This window comes from Cololabis saira, chromosome 19 (genome assembly GCF_033807715.1).
Source record: "Cololabis saira isolate AMF1-May2022 chromosome 19, fColSai1.1, whole genome shotgun sequence".
Lineage (NCBI taxonomy): Eukaryota > Metazoa > Chordata > Actinopteri > Beloniformes > Belonidae > Cololabis > Cololabis saira.
In genome coordinates, this window is record NC_084605.1 from 27,483,525 (window position 1) to 27,499,480 (window position 15,956).

General features: G+C 42.1%; 1 protein-coding gene across 3 annotated transcripts in view; it reads right to left on the bottom strand.

Moving 5' to 3' along the window:
- mpp2b (MAGUK p55 scaffold protein 2b) overlaps nt 1–15,956 on the bottom strand; it is a 42,093-nt gene that overhangs the window by 1,726 nt on the left and 24,411 nt on the right. For all 3 annotated transcript variants that reach the window (XM_061708839.1, XM_061708838.1, XM_061708837.1), the window contains 10 exons: nt 12,183–12,283; nt 7,048–7,200; nt 6,756–6,911; nt 5,446–5,673; nt 3,705–3,836; nt 2,728–2,830; nt 1,744–1,812; nt 1,498–1,659; nt 1,042–1,244; nt 635–763 (listed from right to left, as the gene is read on the bottom strand). In XM_061708839.1, the coding sequence (XP_061564823.1) occupies nt 635–763; nt 1,042–1,244; nt 1,498–1,659; nt 1,744–1,812; nt 2,728–2,830; nt 3,705–3,836; nt 5,446–5,673; nt 6,756–6,911; nt 7,048–7,200; nt 12,183–12,283 (1,436 nt within the window). The remainder of the gene's footprint in view (nt 1–634; nt 764–1,041; nt 1,245–1,497; nt 1,660–1,743; nt 1,813–2,727; nt 2,831–3,704; nt 3,837–5,445; nt 5,674–6,755; nt 6,912–7,047; nt 7,201–12,182; nt 12,284–15,956) is intronic.

The following is a 15,956-nucleotide window of genomic DNA, read 5'->3' on the forward strand; positions in this document are numbered from 1 at the left end:
CACACACACACACACACACACACACACACACTATATCTGGTGGATACAGTCTATTGCGCAGTACAACTTATGGCCACATGGGGGCGTATAACTGTTGTCAAAACTGCCTGAGTGGCTACATTTAAATATATAACTAGAGTAATAATAACGACTATCAGATCACTATCCACTATGCAGTAAGGATTTATCCCACTGGTGGTGCACTCAGTTGTGTCTGAAGCCCGAGGCTGAACTGTCTTCTGAAATCTGCCCTACTGTGGTCAGAAATGGTACATAGAGCGCTTTCAATACATATTATATTATATTATATTATATTATATTATATTATATTATATTATATTATATTATATTATATTATATTATATTATATTATATTATATTATATTATATTATATTTAACAAACTTTTTGATCAGTACTTTTAAAAGCAAAGTTATATATGACTATAAATATCAGTATGAATGTGCTTTGATATAATTTAATTCAAAGTGTCAACGAACAAAACTGAACAAAATTAAAAATCTAAACTGTCATTTTATTTCAATTTAAATGTTGTTTAATCTTTTATGTTTTCCCCAGACCAAGTTCACAGACTTGTTTCTCACTGGAAGATGCGTAAAAAACAAAACACTCACCGTTAACTGTTTCGTGATAACTCCTGACTCGATAGCTGACTTATTCATAGCTTTGAGGACTTCGAAGTCCGGGGCTTCGATGAACACGACAAAGGGCAGGAATTCAGATGTCCGCAGGACTTTAAGAGCCTTCACAGAAAAAAACAGGTGTAATCAAAGGGATTTATAATCAGTGCACAGCAAATAACTGTGATAAAAGAGCCAAAAAGTCATTAAAATACAGTAGCAGCATCTTTATATAACTTAGTTTCATGTATGTAAATGACTTGCTGTTTGTTACATCTTTTTACATGTTAGTCAAAACTAGTTGGGATTAAAAATGTTTAAATTGTGCATTTCAATGTAAATGAGCAATATGATGAGCATTAGCTGGTGAACTAGAAATGATAAATAAAAGCACTGTGTACCTGAGGGTTGACATCCAGGATGCAAATCTTTCCTGTTTCTATCACCTCATGTATGGAGTTGATCTTTGTGCCGTACAGGTTCCCATCATACTCGCCGTGCTCCAAGAAACGACCATTTTTGATGTCGCACTCCATTTCGCTGCGGGTCATGAAGGAATACATTTGACCATCTCGCTCATCCACCTTCGGTTTTCTGGAGGTGACTGCACGATAAACATAAACCGGAACAGAAAAAATTATTTTAAAAAATGATGTTCATGAGAACGAATACAATAAGACCAGCAAACACACCCACAGATGACGTGTGTGTGTGTGTGTGCGTGCGTGCGTGCGTGCTTGCGTGCGTGCTTGCGTGCGTGCGTGCGTGCGTGCGTGCGTGCGTGCGTGCGTCCGTGCGTGCGTGCGTGCGTGCGTGCGTGTCTGTGGTGTACTCCAGTGATGAACGGCTGCACTCACAGGGTATGGTGGTGGCATAACGCTGTGGATCCGACACCAGCAGCTTATTCTTCAGACTACGGCGACCGACCCCCTGTGCTCCGATCAGAACCAGCGTCTTCCTCCTGAAGGGAGGAACTTTGGCCACCTCCTCATAGATTCGCAGCTCGTGTCGATCGAATTCTAGGAAACCGGTGATCGGACGTGTTGGCGGTAAAAATCGACATCGTATTTTTTCAGACCTCGTGATGAACCAGTTTGTTTTACCTGCATTCTTGGTGGTCAAATACATCATCTTTTTCTTCTTCTTCCCACCCATGCCTGCACACAGAGGACCTGAGACAGAGGAAAACAAATCTGAACCCAGTCAAACCTCCAACCCCGGCACTCTCCGGATGCACCAGTAGATGGCACCGTGTAATAAAAGTGAACAGTGTGCCAGCAGCGCTGCTGCCACAGATCACCTGCGACCAGGCGATCTGCTGGCCTTCTGTTCAGCATGACGGATCATTTGGAAACAAACACCATCTCGCTTCTATTAAAAATGAAGCTAAAAATACTTGTTTTTTTCTTCTAAACAGGTAAACTTGCGAATTTTTCCCACGTTTCATCTTATTTGTTTATAGATACATTAGTGAACTGTTGCGACAACTGTTGTCAGATCTCACAGTAAAAAGTCCCCGAGTCTTAAAGTGCTCTCGGTATAATGTATGAAAAATATGCAGGCAGGCAGATGTGTCCTTCCTTGGGACCAAGGGCAGCACAGTTGGACTGTCATCTTCCTCTCTGCCACAAGTGAAGGGCAAGCGGCTGCCTATGACTCACCACCTGGTCTGCTGAGGATTCTGCAGAGAGCAAATAAATCTCAACACATAAAGCCTCTATTCGCTCCGTGCCTCATAAGAGGAGAGATCGTTATTGATCAGGTTTTTGTTTACGGGGGTCTTATCCCCCCCTCCTGAATCAATGATCCCGCTCTGCGAGGGCAGTTTGTGAATGTCACACCCTGCAGCTTAATAACCAGCAGATTGGATCAGGCCGCCTGAGCCCACACGACGCTCGTTACCAGTTCCTCGGCAGGAGTAAACGGCCGAGGTGATAGGAGGACGAGCGCCTGGCAGCAGATGAAATAATTGTATGATATGGAGAGGAACAGATGTTGTCTTTGTTGCTGGGCTGTTTGTGCAGTCAGGAGCCCGTGTTACATTTGCATAACGAGAGTTGCTCCCTCTGCTCTGCTAAGAGGAGTACCTGTGGTGGCGAGCTCCAGATCTCTCTTCACAAACGCTTTCCTCTTCTCCTCAAGGAGCTGGCTCGGAATTAAGCCCGCACTACCTCCTTCTAGGTGGCACGCCTGCACAAGAAGATAAGGAAACAAGCAAAAAAACCACACGGTTAATAGTCGTTTTTAGGGGTGGGCAAAAATATCGATATGGCAATATATCGCAATACTTTTCCAGCTGATTCAATATCGATATTCAAAATTTGAATATCGATTTCTTTTTTTTTTTTTTTTTAATCCCCGATTTTTTTCCCATTATATCACCCAGTGCTCCTACCTAAGTGACAGTCCTGGGCATTGCCACTCTCTACCAACCCTGGGAGGGCCCTGCACTGAGCTCAGGTTTTATTTCATTTTATAATTTATTTTTTATATAAGACAATTGCCTGTCTTTAAAAAATGAAAAATAATGGACAGAGGTTTATTTATTTATGGATTTATATCTATACTGACTGATCACTGTGCCTGTCCTTGGTTTTAGTACCCATCTTTCTTGTGTTTATTATCATTTGCCACATAATTAAAGCAACCTCATACTAAATTTAATGTTCATTTCATATGATGTAAATAATATGAAAAACATATACAAATATGTTGTAACTTTAGCTTGTATAGTTATAATAAAACATTGTTTTGACTCAGTTTGTCCCATGAATTGTCACTATAATCTGATGAACGTGCAACTCGGATTTTAAGATCCATCACTATCATCTGATGTACATATATACAACTTGGATTTTAAGATGTGTAATGCATTTTTAAATTTTTCGGTGAACTATGTAGAATATAATAATCGGGATATCGCATAATCGGGATATCGCAATGTGTATCGTATCGTGCCTCAAGTATCGTGATGCGTATCGTATCGTGAGGTCCTTCCCAATACCCACCCCTAGTCGTTTTCAAACAAAATCTCCGGTCAGAATAAAACGGGACATGCACGGACCTGCCACCAGTTCAGGTCTTCCTGGTTGAAGATCTGCAGAATGTCTCCACTGCCGAAGCTGAGGCCCGCCTCCTTGCAGGGAATCAGGTTATCGTGAGTTGGGTCGTAATCAAAGTGACACTTCACAAAGGCCTGAATAAAGACAGATACCGGATCCAGTCAGTAGATCATCCACGGCAGACTGATTACAATCAGCTTTTAAAAGGAAATTAAAAACTGCTATGTAATAAAGGTCAAAGTACAATTGAATTCCTGGGGTGGGACGTCTGGAGGTGAGTGTCCATCACTTCTATCCAGCCCCGACCTCTGAACAACAGACTGACAGACTGGATGACAGAAATAAGGAAGAACCCCTGAGAAATGGACAGACATAATCTGTAGCCATGGCAACTATTTCCTCCCCTGGTTTTTTTTGTCTTTATTGAACTGTTGCAAGAACATAAAAGCCCACCAGGGATGACTCCACCATGTGTTGCATTTCCCCTGTTAGGACGACAGTCGCGCACTCGGACAGAGACACATAATCAGAGTCTCCTGCAATCCAGCTGCCAGTGGAGTTTTGCCACCGTGGACAGAACCTTTGGGGATATCTCCAGTCATCAATCAAGTCTCTGCAAGGTTCATCCACTTACGCAGCTCCTGACTTTGAGAACACAGTTATCATTTACGATCTCAGCGCCACAGAGGACATCAGTGTTTATGTTGCTTTTGTGTGTGGAGAGAAAACTGAAAAAAAAAGGATACTTTCCCTTTTTTTTAGTAAAGACAGTATTTAAAGGATATAATATAGAAATATAATCTAAAAAAAGAGCCTGGGTCTTTTGAAATGCATGAAAGAGAGATTACTCTTAATCCCTTTAAAAAAACCAACTTGAAAATGGAGTTATGTTCTCTTACATTTCTGCAATTTCACAGCATTTCTGGGAGCTGTTACGGGTCTTACCAGAGTAGTGATTAGGACAAAATACGGACATCTCCCCCTACTTTATTACTGCTTAAACAAATACTCTCTGAGCTCCGCTCCTGATGGTTTCCACGCTTTTATTTCATCTAAGGGATTACGCCGTCCCTCCACGGGCTGATGGGATCTTAGCTTGACAAGAGTTCAGTCAAACACGTGAAGACATGAAGACAAATTCCACAAACAGACCCAGAGATACGAAAGCAAAAAGAAAAACAATAAGGTTTCACGTAACATGAACGCACATGCCCTGTACGTACATATATGTTCTCTGAAAGAGCGTTTTGTGAGATGTCTTTTTTTGTTTTTGCAGCATGTTTTGTGTTTCATTCATTTAAGCTATCTTGTCTTGTCTTATATTGTGTTTTGCAACTCGGAGGAGACAAAGAACAACGTTTACTCTCTCTGATAAATGCTATTTTACTAAGTCTCGGGTTGATGACGTTAAATTGTCACTGATTGGGAAACTCACTTCTCCACTCAGGAGCAAATTGTGCTTCAAATTCATGCACCAAGTCCATTACAATAATCCCTACATATAAACCCTATAATTTTCCTGTAAATTACGCTCCACTGTATATCCGTCTGGAGTAAGGAGTTAATTCATCACGGCTTCTTCAAACTCTTCAAACCAAATAACAGTTTAATTTCCCCACATCCTCAGTTTGAGCAGCCTCCTCCGGCTCTTAGAAAGAAGGTTCTCACCAGCTGACATAGACCAAATGTATTTATCAACATTGTTTTGTTTCCACTGTGCTTTTCATTTGGAAACATCCTGACCTGCCGCGGTGTGTGGGGCTCCTGGTAGCTGGGCAGAATCTTGAGCACCACGCTGCCACTCGCCTCCTTCAGCATCTCCTGCAGCACCTTGTGGTCGTTGCCCACCTCCTTGCCATTCACCTCCTTGATGATGTCACCCACGTGGAGCAGACCCTGCTGGTCAATCATGCCGCCGTGAAGGATCCTGGCAATCACCAGCTCGCCGCTCTCCACTCGAAACGTAACGCCCTGCGTATATGGGAGCACAGCTGAAACGTAACAATCTTTTGTTATCAGGGCTGAAAAGACTGAAATAAAACTCCTGTGAGTTTTATTTCAGTTTTCAAGACAAAAGGAGGTGAGTTTGTGTTACAGCAAATGGGACTGATGAAGTCGCAGCAGGGAAGTTTTGGTCCAGCTAGACCAAGGGTCGGCAACCCGCGGCTCTTTAGCGCCGCCCTAGTGGCTCCTGGAGCTTTTTCAAAAATGTTTGACCTTTTTTTTCTTCTTTTATTTCTTTTTTCTCTTTTTGTTCCTTTTTTCTCTTTTTTCCTTCTTTTTTCCTTTTTTTCTCTTTTTTTCTTCCTTTTTCCTTTCCTTTTTTATCTCGACATTTTGACTTTTTTCTCGACATTTCAACTTGTTTCTTGACATTTCGCCTTTCGCCATTTGCTTTAATTCTAAGGCTGATACAAGTCTTTTCTTTTTTTGCGGCTCCAGACATATTTGTTTTTTGTGTTTTTGGTCCAATATGGCTCTTTCAACATTTTGGGTTGCCGACCCCTGAGCTAGACCTTTTGCACTTTTTTGCACCCAGTGTGAGTTTCTCTTGCGTGCTTGGACAGGGATGGTGAGGCATGATTTTATTAGTTGCAATCTGCAACTACACCTCTAGGTGTCACTTAGTTGTTAAAGCATATAGCTTTAACTACTCACCAAGACAGTTATGACCAGTAACGATTGTTGCCTCTTATTTTAGCTTTTAACCTCCTCTGTCTGAGTTCAACCTGGAGTTGCTGCCTTTCTGTGTGGCGCGTGATACGACCTGCAGTGTGATGACTTCACGCACAGTTTAAAGACAGATTGTGTGTTGAGAGTGAGGTAAATCTAAATCACCTCTGATTTCTTTCCCTTAATCAGCAACAAGTTAGCCTCAGCAGATAAATCACACCGATTTTGTGCCGCAAGGGACTATAAATCTGGCTTGTTTTTCAATGTAATGACAAAGAAGCCTCATTATACTGAGTGCACGAGCTGCATCCAGCGCATACTGTATATCACGTCATTAACCGAGGGATTTTATCTGTTTGCACTTTACAGTGCAGACTTACCAGGTGCTCACCAGACACCTTACGGATGCCCACCATCCGGACTGCATCTGGGGGTACGGGCTGATTGTTTAGGGCTGCGTCCATGAAGGAACAGGGGCTGGGAGGAGGGGTCTCGTAGTTTTTGGATGCCACAGAATCGTGGGTCTCCAGGAGAGACTGCAAGCAGGAGGATATAAAAGCTGAAAGAGATCCGGTGATGCTACATATTCTGGGATGATCAGATGGTGGAGCTACGAAGGCTGCACAGAACTGGAGTGATCAGGGTGTTAGTAGATGCTCATTAAAGCCAAACCTGGAAGTGGGGTTCCTTCAGGATACGGACAAGCTCGTCAGCTGCCTGGCACCTGTGGGCGAGCGGGCCGAGCTCTTTAAGGATATCCTGGACCAGCTCCATGTTGTTCTCACTCACAGCCTCCAGCTTGGGTTCCTCAAACCGCTCATGGGCCTTGAATTTAATGAATACAAAAGAAATGTCACTTTGGGTTACTTTTCCCATCCTGAGTGTATAATGAGATGAAACACCAGCCTGACTTGTCTTATATATTTTGCTTTCCACTGGTTGAGTTAAAAAAAACAACATCATTTCCATTTCAGTGCTTTCTCCGGAGGCAGTTAATGCTCCTTCCTGAGTTAAAATGAAATACACTGACTTATGTAGGATTGTTCTGATTCACTGAAGTAGTAAAAAGCATTATAACAAATAGAAAATAGTAACTGGAAAACAGGACCCTCCAGGGAACGGTGAACACGTCGGTTTTCATAAAAGTTGCCTCATAGGTACAAAAACCAAGAGAAGTAAGCACCGACTTGAATTAGATCGTGCGCCCTAGAGGCTTTACAGTGTATGTTGCAAGACATGAATTTTTCAGGGAACATTAACTTTTCATTTTGCCCTCCTCTAAAACCAAGGAAAGAAGAAGGGGACATTTCCACACCTCTGGTTCAGAGACAAAGATAGAAATGAGGCAATCTGTTGGGGTTTTTTTTGTGGATGGAGGACAAAAAATTGACCTTGTGATATTTAGAGTGTTTGAATAAAAGTTTGGGTGCATGTGGCCAAAATGTCTGTCCCTACCAAAAAAAAATCCAAAAAGAGGAAGACTGCACAAGTTTTCAGATGAAAACTGTTTTGAGCTAAATCCACAAAACATAGTAAATCAAACATCCGAACAAACCTGGTGCATTTACAGTACATCTTGGAGCAAACCTCCACATATTAAGCACAGAGGTGGATCGATCATTCTCTTGGCTTGAGTTGTTGCAGCTAGAAATATCACAAGGCATGTTTCACTTGAAGAGATTGATTCAGAGGATTGATTCAACTGATCATGACCCTAAGCTCACCTCAAAATCCATGTATATTCATTTGAGGCATTTAAAATAATTGTTAATCCGTGAATAGGTCTAAAAAAAAATTGCCAGTTTCTAACAGGAAGAAACTCACTGAAGAGTCACTACAAGCTCATATTTTAAAACTTTGATCAGATGTATTCAGACTATTTTTTAATCATTACATTATGCTATTTTTGCAATTTAATATATTTCTGTTACTGCATATGCTTATAGTGTAATATTGTGTATTTGATTTTATTGTCTCAGCCAGATACTGTCTACAGAACCTAAATGCATAAGACAAGAGGACATAAAAGCAGCTCCAACTCAGATGTAATCATTCACAGTAAAGCTATTCGCAGCTGCACATAACGCAGCAAATTTGAAGATTCTTCTTGTCAGGCATCCCACGGAGGATTCGTCTGTTGGGACTGACTACGCTACTATTCTGGCAACACGACGTTTGCTCGCTGAGGAAGAGGGGAAGAGTCCCTGCCGAGAGACAGGATGCGACGTGCACGTGCACACATGCATAAACACACACTTGTACATAAATAAATCCCAGTATTTACAATCACACACAAAACCTTGCACCCCTGTGCACAGAACCGCACACGGAGCGACACAATCGTGATTCAAATACGTCTGCAGACAAGATTATACTACATGGACTGCAGCACCGTGTGAGGGCTTTGTGTCACAGCAGCGGGACCCTGGCAGGATTCTTAAACTTCTTAATGTGAGCCATCATTAAGTTGTCTCTATTGACTCCGATTGCTCCGTTAGTGATAAAGCCAAACACTGAGTCAGTGCTGCAGTAATAGCTACTAATAATGAGGCACTATTCCAGTTTATAATGGAGTTGGGAGGGCTGAGCTAATTACAAAGCAGTGGACCAAAGCGATCATGACATATCGTCCCGTATGTGGACCTCTGCTGTGTCCCTGCATCCCCGCGTTAGTATCCTCTTTGCCTCTCAGCATATGACGAGAGGGCTTGTTAAGTGTTTATAGATCTGCCACCGTGGATCCAGGGAAACAATCACTTTGGAAAAGGCTTTTCATATCTTTCAGCAAGGCTGCATCAGCAGATGAATCTTTTATGAGAATGCTCATCAATACACCGGGTACCAACAAGCGCTGCCATGCTCCTGCACGCTTCCATGCACACATGCAGTTTTTCTGCAGAGGAAGAATTTAACCAGCCTACAGAAGATGAGAGCAAAGTTTTTTCTTCTTTTGGAAAAGAGATGCAAGGAAGCAGGAGAAGCGTGGTTTTTGGCTATAAAAGGAGGGTTTTTTTCATCCAGTACTCCATGTGAAACCCTCCTGAGAGTCCATGCCAAAATATTTTTGAGCAGAACTGCTTCTGGATGCCTACATGATGGTGCACAGATTTTTCCTCTTGCCTCTGTGCAAGTCTGAGAAGCAGCTCCGTCATCTTGAATACGACCAACTTGATCAATGTTTTTAGTCATATTTTGCTGATGATATTTTCTACAAGACAGGAACTGAATATTCTGTACATTACTTCCCCCCCTCCACACTTTGGTAATGCACAGAAGTGTCCAGTATTTTATAATTCTCTTTCTGTTGCTGTGAAAACTAAAAGACCATGGCTATTATCTGATCATTATGCAACAGCAGCAACGCCTGTTATCTCTGACATCCAGGCCAAGACTTCCCGTTGTGTCTGTGGGTCACTGTTTGACCGCTGATACATTTTAACAAGGTAATAAAAAGCTGATGGTCCTCACACGGCGGCCAATGGTTTCAAACTGCACAGGATGAGCATTTTTAGCTTCAGTTGATCCCTGATGGCACAACAACCTCAAATGTCAGACAGATATCTCCCTGGTCGTATGCAAATATCTGTCTCTAGAGGTTGCAAATGTGTTGGCTGCACATACCTTACTATTAATACTTTGTTTTTTCAACCAATCAACAGTACAAAGCGCCTCCAGACAAAGAAGGGATGATTAATGCTCATCAAGTACTGTACATTTATTTAGCACTGTCTGGTTGAACAGAAGATCACTGTTGTCACTTGTTACTTGGTGTGTTTCTTTGTTGCTGATTTTAAAGGAGGCTCTGGCTCGGAGGATAGAAATGCCAATCAGAAAGCCAGCACTTCGATCCCTGGCCTCTTCACTCCACGAGTCAGAGTGGCACTGAATCCCACATTGTCCCTGATGGATTCATCTCTGTGTGAGCAGTATTAGTCTGTATGAGAGAGGGGGAATGTGACTTGTGTCACTAAAATGACCTCCAGGATCAACAAGACGAGAAAGTCACATCAGAACTCCAGTCCATTTATTCGTTATTGCGCTTCACCCAGAATCTTATTACTTTATCTGTGTGACTGACTTATATTCAGAACACGCAGGCCAGTATCTGCTGCAAATCTGACAGTGAGTTTAAAGTTAGTTGTTCGCAGAGCAGAAGATAGATATGCCAGGTTCAATCAGAAAAATCCATAAAAACTCCAAACAACAGGCTTGTTCTATAAACAGATATAAATAAATGAAGGCTGCCAATCCATCTTTTATCCACGCATTGATTTTCTACTGCTACCAACTAACTATCCAAGATTCTATTTCATAATTTCATGATTGACGCTCTATAATTTCAAGATTTGTAGGTCAAAATCATCCAGGAAAGCACTGAGCAGTAAAATGTGGTGTTTCAGTTCAGCCTGTTCATCAGACCTCTCTATTTAGCTCTCTTAACTTAACCTCAACAAGGCACGACAGGTAGGAGGGAAATGCAACTGCAACAGATGACTTCAAGGTCCCCTTTTAGGACCATTATTATCGAAAATGGCATTTAAGTTTCAAATGTGATGATGGCTATGAAAACTTTCCATTCTGCTGCGCCATTTATTAAAGCTTCTCAAATCTTAGTGGGACTGCAGCAACGGCTTAAAAACGGTGATGCTGACGTAAAATGTTAATCTTATGGTACAAGTGCAAAATGGTAGAACACATTGCCATAAATCTGATGATAAAAGACACTACAATGGACAATCAGCAGTTTTTTTCTAAGTAACTGACACATTTTGATTACGTTGCTGGTAACTAGGGTTGCAAAGGGGTGGAAAATATCCGGTAAATTTCCAGAAACTTTCCGGAAACTTTCCATGGGAAGTTAAGCTGGGGAATTTTGGAAATATTCCAAATTGGAAACTTTCCATGGGAATTATGGGAATTTATGGGAATTATTGGGAATTTATGGGAATTAACTGGAAATTGGGGGTAATTTAAACAAACTGTATCATATCCAAACATAAATGTAAATATTTATTTTGTCATAAGCAGATATCCATGCAAGATAATACAAAAACATGACATTTCAACAGATTTATTTGAGTAGAACTTTAGTTTTTATTCTTGTATGAACAATTATTTTAATGAACAACAAAAACATGAATGTTGAGTAAATACTAACTCACCCCACTCCCCCACCCAATCAAAAAGTAATGCAAGTTAAACATTAATACCATTATAGATCAAATATATTTACCCCATAATATTATCAAAACTTACTTGACTTTATATAGTCCGTGGGCTCAAATGTGTGGCTTCAATAGTCTTGTGCTTTGAGCTCAAATGTGTGGCCTCCAGGCTTCAAGAAATCACCTGTGCATGTGATGGAGGAATGCACAGTACATGTAGGGGGCGTGGCCTCAATAGCCCTGCAGTAAGCAATGTGCTGTGTGCATGTGATTGAGGAGTGTACTTGCATTAAATCTGGTTGTTTTAGCCAAGACTATGCTACAATATATTTCCCCCAACTATATTTAAGTTCCCTGTTAAGGGCCAACCTTCAATTCTGTAAATTTCTTATTTATTCCCGTTAATTCCCGTTAATTCCCATATATTCCCGTTAATTCCCATCGAAAGTTTCCAACTTTGAAAATTCCCGGAATTTTGCAACCCTACTGGTAACTAATGTAATTTAAAGTTTATCGTTGCAGCTGAGGTCCTTTCTTGTTGGCTTTTTCGTTAATCACAGCCAATTAAAAGCTTCAAATGCATCTTATTGTACGTGAGCATACAGTATATGGGTGTGTGTTAGGGTATGGAGCTGTTCTCACCACTGGGCTCTCCATGATGCCTTTGAGGAAGATGAGATCCAGGTCATTGGCTGTTGTTGAGCTCGTGCTGTCACTCAGTGTGTCTAGAGCCTGATGCATGGCTGCAAACACACATACACAGAAAAAAAAGCAGTTTATTTTAATGCAGTCTCTTCCCCATCTCTACAGTTACTCGTGGAAAAATAGAGAAAACATGGGAAGGGGAGACTGAGCACATTTATAGGAGAAGGTTGGAGGGAGGTTGAGAACAAAGTACAGGGGCAGAAAGGAGTGGAGCTGCCTCACATCCTTTCCCAGGCAATTTCATCCTTGTCAGTCACTCTGCTCATAAGTCTGTCGGAGGTAACGGTATCTTTCTCCTGCAACTCCCGACCTCCTTCCTCTTGGCTATTCACATGCACACACTCCCAGCTACACACACAGCAACATAACAACAACACAGCTGCAGAAGTTTCCGAAGGAACAAACCTTTCAACATTTGCTTGCACCGAACTAGGGATGGGCGGTATGGATTAAAAAATGTATCACGATAATTTCTGGCATTTATCCGGATAACGATAAAAATGACGATAATAAAAATACCAATTCAAGTCCACCTTTTCAACTATAAATCTATCTCGCTCTCAGATCCGCCATGTTTGTTACACAAAAACGTCATCAATGGGAATTTATCCTTTTTTTTCTTTCTTTCTTTCTTTCTTTCTTTCTTTCTTTCTTTCTTTCTTTCAGGCTCATTTCCTTCCTTCCTTCCTTCCTTCCTTCTTTCATCCTGCTCTCTCCTTCCTTCCTTCCTTCCTTCCTTCCTTCCTTCCTTCCTTCTTTTTTCCCTTCCTTCCTTCCTTCCTTCCTTCCTTCCTTCCTTCCCTTCCTTCCTTCTTTCATCCTGCTCACTCCTTCCTTCCTTCCTTCCTTCCTTCCTTCCTTCCTTCTTTTTTTCCTTCCTTCCTTCCTTCCTTCCTCCCTTCCTTCCCTTCCTTCCTTCTTTCATCCTGCTCACTCCTTCCTTCCTTCCTTCCTTCCTTCCTTCCTTCCTTCCTTCCTTCCTTCCTTCCTTCCTTCCTTCCTTCCTTCCTTCCTTCTTTTTTCCCTTCCTTCCTTCTTTCCTCCTGCTCTCCCCTTCCTTCTTTCCTCCTGCTCTCCCCTTCCTTCTTTCCTCCTGCTCTCCTCTTCCTTCTTCCCTTCCTCTTTTCTCCCTTCCTTCCTTCCTTCCTTCCTTCCTTCCTTCCTTCCTTCCTTCCTTCCTTCCTTCCTTCCTTCCTTCCTTCCTTCCTTCCTTCCTTCCTTCCTTCCTTCCTTCCTTCCTTCCTTCCTTCCTTCCTTCCTTCCTTCCTTCCTTCCTTCCTTCCTGTACGTTGTGCGTGGTTTTTACACAGAACCATAAATCAGCTTTACACAAAAACGTCATCAACGGGAATTTATCATTTTTACCGCGAGATGACAAATTCTTACCGTGAGGAATTTTTTTGACGAAAGGATGAGATTTCAATATTTCATAAATCAGAAAATAACTTTTCTGATGTTATTTTTCTCCGGATCATAAATCAGCCTCGCTGATGAATTCCCACGGGAACGGATGCACCTTTGCTTCAAAAATTGTGGAGTCTAACCAACAAAACCCATTCCTCAAAAGGACAGCCGATCAATCAGGAGGTGCAAGGTGATGTCAACTATTCAATAGAGATCAGAGGGGGTTCGGCGGAGCTTCAAAGGCCTTCACCAGACTTGGAACATGAATCATTAAAGTAGCAAAAACACTGACATCCCCTTTCCAGCAGGCATTATTCACGGCACATACAAATGTCAGAAGAATTGTCTTTCTTTTCATATATACATGGGGAATATTCTTCTGCTATAATTTATTTACAAAAAATGATGTATTTGCTGTGTGAGCTAAAAATGCGCCCGCAGCTCTTAATGTGAAGGATGGAGGCAGTGTTGTAGTCCGCAGCAGACGCTGTTCAACCAAATTCAGGATACATAAAGCATGTGAAGGCTGATAATGAATTCTGTGAATGAAATCCAGCATTTTCAACATATTAAACCTTTACAAAGAAACATTATACAAAGCATACGTCATTGTCTGCTTGATAATTGATTGACAACTGTCAACAAGGATCAGGGGGAGGTGGGGGTTTCTTAATGAGTGGGCATTCTTCGAGGACAGGATTGGATTGGTATAAAGATAGAAAATGGGCATTCTTCAATTAGGAAAAGTGATTGTGCAGAGATTTCTTACTCACAGCCAATAATATCCTTTGAGCGCCTTGTGCTCTCACAGCTGAAGGACATCACATCCCCCTCCTGAACCCTCTGCAGTTTGCCAACAGAGCCAACAGATCTGTAGATCAGTGGTTCCCAACCTTTCCCAACTCAGGGACCACTTTTATGTCTCAAAAATGTTCGCGGCCCACCTCCGAACTTTTTAATTCTCCCTGTTGCTAGCCAGCTATCCATCTTTATACTCCAGTTTCAGGTATCAGCATCAGAATAGAATAGAATAGAATAGAATATCCTTTATTTTCTCCCTCAGTGGGGAAACTTATTTGTTGCAGCACACACATATAGGGGAGGGGTAAAAGGACTGAAAAGTCAGAAATAAAAAATATATAAAAAATACAAAAGATACGTATAAAATATGTATAAAATATGTATAAACAGCATATGAACAGTATATACAGATAAACAGTGCAGAAAAAAAGCAGGTGGAGTGTGAGGTAGATTGGCAGATATTGCACATCTTATGTTATTGCACATATTATTGTCATATTGTCTGTTGGCTACTGAGAGCAGGCATGGTTATATAGTCTGATAGCAGCGGGGAGGAAGGACCTGCGATGCCTCTCGGTGGTGCATCGTGGGTGACGAAGCCGGTCACTGATGGAGCTCTCCAGGGCTCTGACAGTCTCATGAAGGGGGTGGGAGACATTGTCCATGATGGAGGACAGCTTAGCCACCATCCTCCTCTCCCCCACCACCTCCACCCGGTCCAGACTGCAGCCCAGGACAGAGCCGGCTTTCCTCACCACCCTGTCCAGTCTCTTCCTCTCTGCTGCAGTGATGCTGCTGCTCCAGCAGACCACCCCATAAAAGATGGCCGACGCCACCACAGAGTCATAAAAGGTCCTCAGGAGGCCGTCCATCAAACGTAAATAAGTCAAGTGCAATGCAGTCCCGTTGCAAAGTGGTCCGACCGATAACAACAAAAGTTCCTAAATAATGAAAATAATATTTAAACATTTTTAATATCATTTTAAACATAACTGAGTTTTAACATTTAAAACATTATTCTGTATATAATACAGAATAAAAATCATACTTTTTTGGAAATGATTTGGCGGCCCACTTGTAATACCTTCGCGGCCCACCAGGGGGCCGCGGCCCAAAGGTTGGGAATCACTGCTGTAGATAATGCGCCTGGACTCCACAGGAACCTACGCCAGGATCCTGTTTGTGGAATTCAGCTCCGCCTTCAACATCATCATCCCGGCTCTGCTCCAGCTCTCCCAGCTGAGTGTGCCCGACTCCACCTGCAGGTGGATCACAGACTTCCTGCCTGACAGGAAGCAGCGTGTGAAGCTGAGGAAACATGTTTCTGAAGTTTGTGGACGACACCACCTTGATTGGACTCATCTCTGATGGTGATGAGTCCGCCCACAGGTGGGAGGTGGACCATCTGGTGAACTGGTGCAGCCAGAATAACCTAGAGCTAAACGCTCTAAAGACAGTGAAGATGGTTGAGGACTTCAGGAAGAACGCAGCCCCACCGGCCGCCAT